We start from the raw sequence: 3,827 nt of genomic DNA on the forward strand, positions 1-3,827 counted from the left end.
TTGTTCAGGGCCTAAAGCCGTGAAAATACTTAACCCTTGTTCAGGGCCTAAAGCCGTGAAAATACTTAACCCTTGTTCAGGGCCTAAAGCCGTAAAAATACTTAACCCTTGTTCAGGGCCTAAAGCCGTAAAATTATTTAACCCTTGTTCAGGGCCTAAAGCCGTGAAAATATTTAACCCTTGTTCAGGACCTAAATCCGTAAAAATAATTAACATTTATTCAGGGCATAGAGCCACGAAAATACTTAACCCTTGTTCAGGATCTAAAGCCGTGAAAATATTTAACTCTTGTTCAGGGCCTAAAGCCATGAAAATACTTAACCCTTGTTCAGGATCTAAAGCCGTGAAAATACTTAACCCTTGTTCAGGACCTAAAAATAATTAACATTTATTCAGGGCATAGAGCCACGAAAATGCTTAACCCTTGTTCGGGGACTAAAGCCGTGAAAATACTTAACCCTTGTTCAGAGCCTAAAGCCGTGAAAATACTTAACCCTTGTTCAGGGCCTAAAGCCGCGAAATCTCATACAGCTGCATCAAATTTGACTAATTTGCGTAATCCATTTAAATCCCTGAAAAAAAGCCATAATGCAGAAGTGAAAAAATCCATTTCTTGATGTAATTTCATACATTCTGTGAAAGATTTTGACCTAAATTAAAACAAAACGAACTAATTATGAAACTTTGTCGAAAGATCAAAAATCTTATGTTTGATTGATTTACTGTATAGTTTATTAAAGAAACATCCTACAAACCACATATCATTGGTTTGGTTTGAATTTCGCGCAAAGCTACACGAGGGCTATCTGCGCGAGCCGTCCCTAATTTAGCAGTGTAAGACTAGAGGGAAGGCAGATAGTCATCACCACCCACCGCCAACTCTTGGACTACTCTTTTACCAACGAATAGTGGGATTGACCGCCACATTATAACGCCCCCACGACTGAAAGGGCGAGCATGTTTGGTGGGACGGGGATTCGAACCCACAACCCTCAGATTGCGAATCAAGCGCCCTAACCACCTACAAATCATTGGATTCAGTGTGGGAAAACCGTTATCAAAGTACATCCTATGGCCCTTGGGAATAGAAATATCGGGCGTACTAAGACTGTCCCTATGGTAAGCAACGGGTTAAAGAGTTTATTGAAAAGTATCACTAGAGATTATTTTAGAAATAGATATACGTTCCAGTCAAGAGAATTATTAGTTAGAATTAGACAATTTTCAACAGAAAGTGACAAGTTTTAAAGATTATTAGCGCCAAGTTGTACAATAGGCTATCCGCGCTCTGTCCACCGCAGGTAATCTAACTCCGAATTTATGCGTTTTAAGTCGTAAATTTACAGCTGACCCAACAGGGGACCGGGAACAACAAACTCGAGAAAAATTAATAGATACAGAATCTTTATTCAACCAGTAAACAGTACCCTCAGCAGTTGGTAAATAATACAAACCGCCAATCCTTGAGTTACTCTTGTCTGATTTGACGATCACTCTTATAACGCATCCATAGCCCTAAAGTGCCATTTGTGGGACAGCAGGTCACGAATCCTAGGATTCACATTCGGCCCTAATTCGCTAAATCTAATTAACTTTTTTTACAAATATGTTTATACTTGACTTAACACTAACTCAGTAAGTTGTTTTCAATTATATTTCAGGACATTTCCAGATTGTACTTGCATATGCAAGATATCTATGAATATTTATGTCAGCTAAATAAAATTACATCAGAATCAATGCTATATCTCCAAATAAAAAGCACAAATTATGAGGAAAAACTTGCTTTTTTTTGCATAAATTAGATATTTAAAACACAAATAAAAAGTCCTAGTCTGTTATAATATCTTTTTTTTTCTTTTTAGAATCAACGAGTTAATTGAATTTTTTCGCAAAGCTACTCTTAGGCTATCTGCCTTAGCTATCCCTAATTTTTAAATGATAGACTAGAGGAAAGGCAGTTAGTTAACACCACCAACCGCCAACTCCTGGGCTACACTTTGTGAACGAATAAACGAGATTGACATTCACATTATAACGCTCCCCAGACTAGCATGTTCGTTACCGGATTTCGATCCCACGACCCACATATGCTAACCGAGCGCCCTAAGAACCAGACCACATCAGGCCAGAATCAAGAGACAAAAAAATAATTATCTGGTGATTGTGTTGTGCCTTAAACACACACATATATATGTGTGTTTGTAGCTTTGTGCTTAATTACAAACAAAACTCTTTACGAAAATTGTTTAAAAATCTAATAAACGGAACACGGTGCCAACTGGAGGTATCAAGACCCGAATTTTAGCGTTATAAGTCCTCAAACATACAGTTGAGCCACAAGGGGAATCACTATTTGGAGAAACAATTGCAAACACGAGTATGCCGTACATACATACACACACACACCTAATCATAGGGTGCAACAGCATTACACTTATTTGTTTGTTTGTTGTCTAAGCACAAAGTTAAACACGGGTATCTAAACCCAGTTTTTAGCGTTATAAGCCTTCAGACTTATCGCTGAGCCGCTGGAGGGCATATTATACAAGAGTTGACGCTTACAAGTCAAGATATTTCAAGCAGCTCCTCAGCAAATCGTTTTAATATATTCAAAACACCAACTCCGTTAAGCCTAAAAACTTATCTACAAATAACTGTTGTTCTAGCCTGGAGTCCTCATTGAACGAGTGTCAGTTGCGATTCAAGATATTAAAACCTGGTCTGAAGTTTTTTCATCAACTGACCACTCAGGGATATCGATGTAGATTAAAATTTTGCAGGTAAATGAACAAAAACATTTTCTGACACAAAGTACCTGATTTCTGTAGCCTACTGGCAGAATTCAGAACCCAAGTCACGTGACCGAAGTGTTCTTCCCAAAAGTCAGGGCTACTGTTAATGTTATCACGTTATGCAATAGAGTTTCTTGAAAAAGGGGGAAAAACATGTCTGATACGAAACCTGAACCAAAGCGAGAGGGAACTATGAAGACAACTAGCAAGGTATGAGAATAAAATACAACTAAGACGTTTTATCACATATTCAGTAATGTCATGAAAACCGGTGGATGTGTTCACGTCATTTGATGCCATTTGATTTGATGCGCACTTGCTTAAGTAACGAGATCGAGTCAAAGTCCGAAACATTTTCAAAGTAATGGAGAAACATAACTGTATGATTCCATGCACAAAATGACGTGTGAAATTATAAAATATATTTATAATTTTAAATTAGCGTTAGCTTCTTTTTTGTTAGTTTTCCCATCAATTATCGGTGTGAGATTGGAATAACAATGGCGGATGTTATAGAATGGCTTGTGCATGTTTGTGTGAGGTGCTGCCACCTAGTTATATATAACTAAAATATTATATGCAAACTTATACCAGAAAAGTGGTATTAATATTTAATTCTTAAAATTAACAATTTGAATATAAATTTCTTTTAATGCTGAAAACAAATTTATGAGACTTAACGCTCAACACCGTTGCTGTAATAATGCCAACTCCTTTTTTTTATCATTTGTATTCATACAGTCTGTCACAGAACTAAACAAAGTAAGACGTTTACCATGACTACGTTAATATTCTACTTTGAGTCTTCAGAACTTTTAAAGGTAATATACTTACATACATACGTGTCAACTCTAATGCATTTTGCGTGAGACTCGTGACTTTTCATCACTATTCCCGCTTTTCTGCCTAGCAATGTAAATCTCACGCATTTAAAAATGTTTTCCGAAAATATTTATTTTTCATCATCTTAGATGAAATCATGAATTTTCAAGCTTGAACTGTTGAAGAAAGCAAAGACTACAAAAATTAAAT

General features: G+C 36.6%; 1 protein-coding gene across 2 annotated transcripts in view; it reads left to right on the forward strand.

Moving 5' to 3' along the window:
- Positions 1-2,864: 2,864 nt before the first annotated feature.
- Positions 2,865-3,827, forward strand: part of LOC106475264 (nucleolin 1-like) — a 24,831-nt gene continuing 23,868 nt past the window's right edge. For both annotated transcript variants that reach the window (XM_013935961.2, XM_022379419.1), the window contains exon 1: positions 2,865-3,005. In XM_013935961.2, the coding sequence (XP_013791415.1) occupies positions 2,949-3,005 (57 nt within the window). In that variant the 5' untranslated portion in view covers positions 2,865-2,948. The remainder of the gene's footprint in view (positions 3,006-3,827) is intronic.

This window comes from Limulus polyphemus, unplaced genomic scaffold (assembly GCF_000517525.1).
Source record: "Limulus polyphemus unplaced genomic scaffold, Limulus_polyphemus-2.1.2 Scaffold8313, whole genome shotgun sequence".
Lineage (NCBI taxonomy): Eukaryota > Metazoa > Arthropoda > Merostomata > Xiphosura > Limulidae > Limulus > Limulus polyphemus.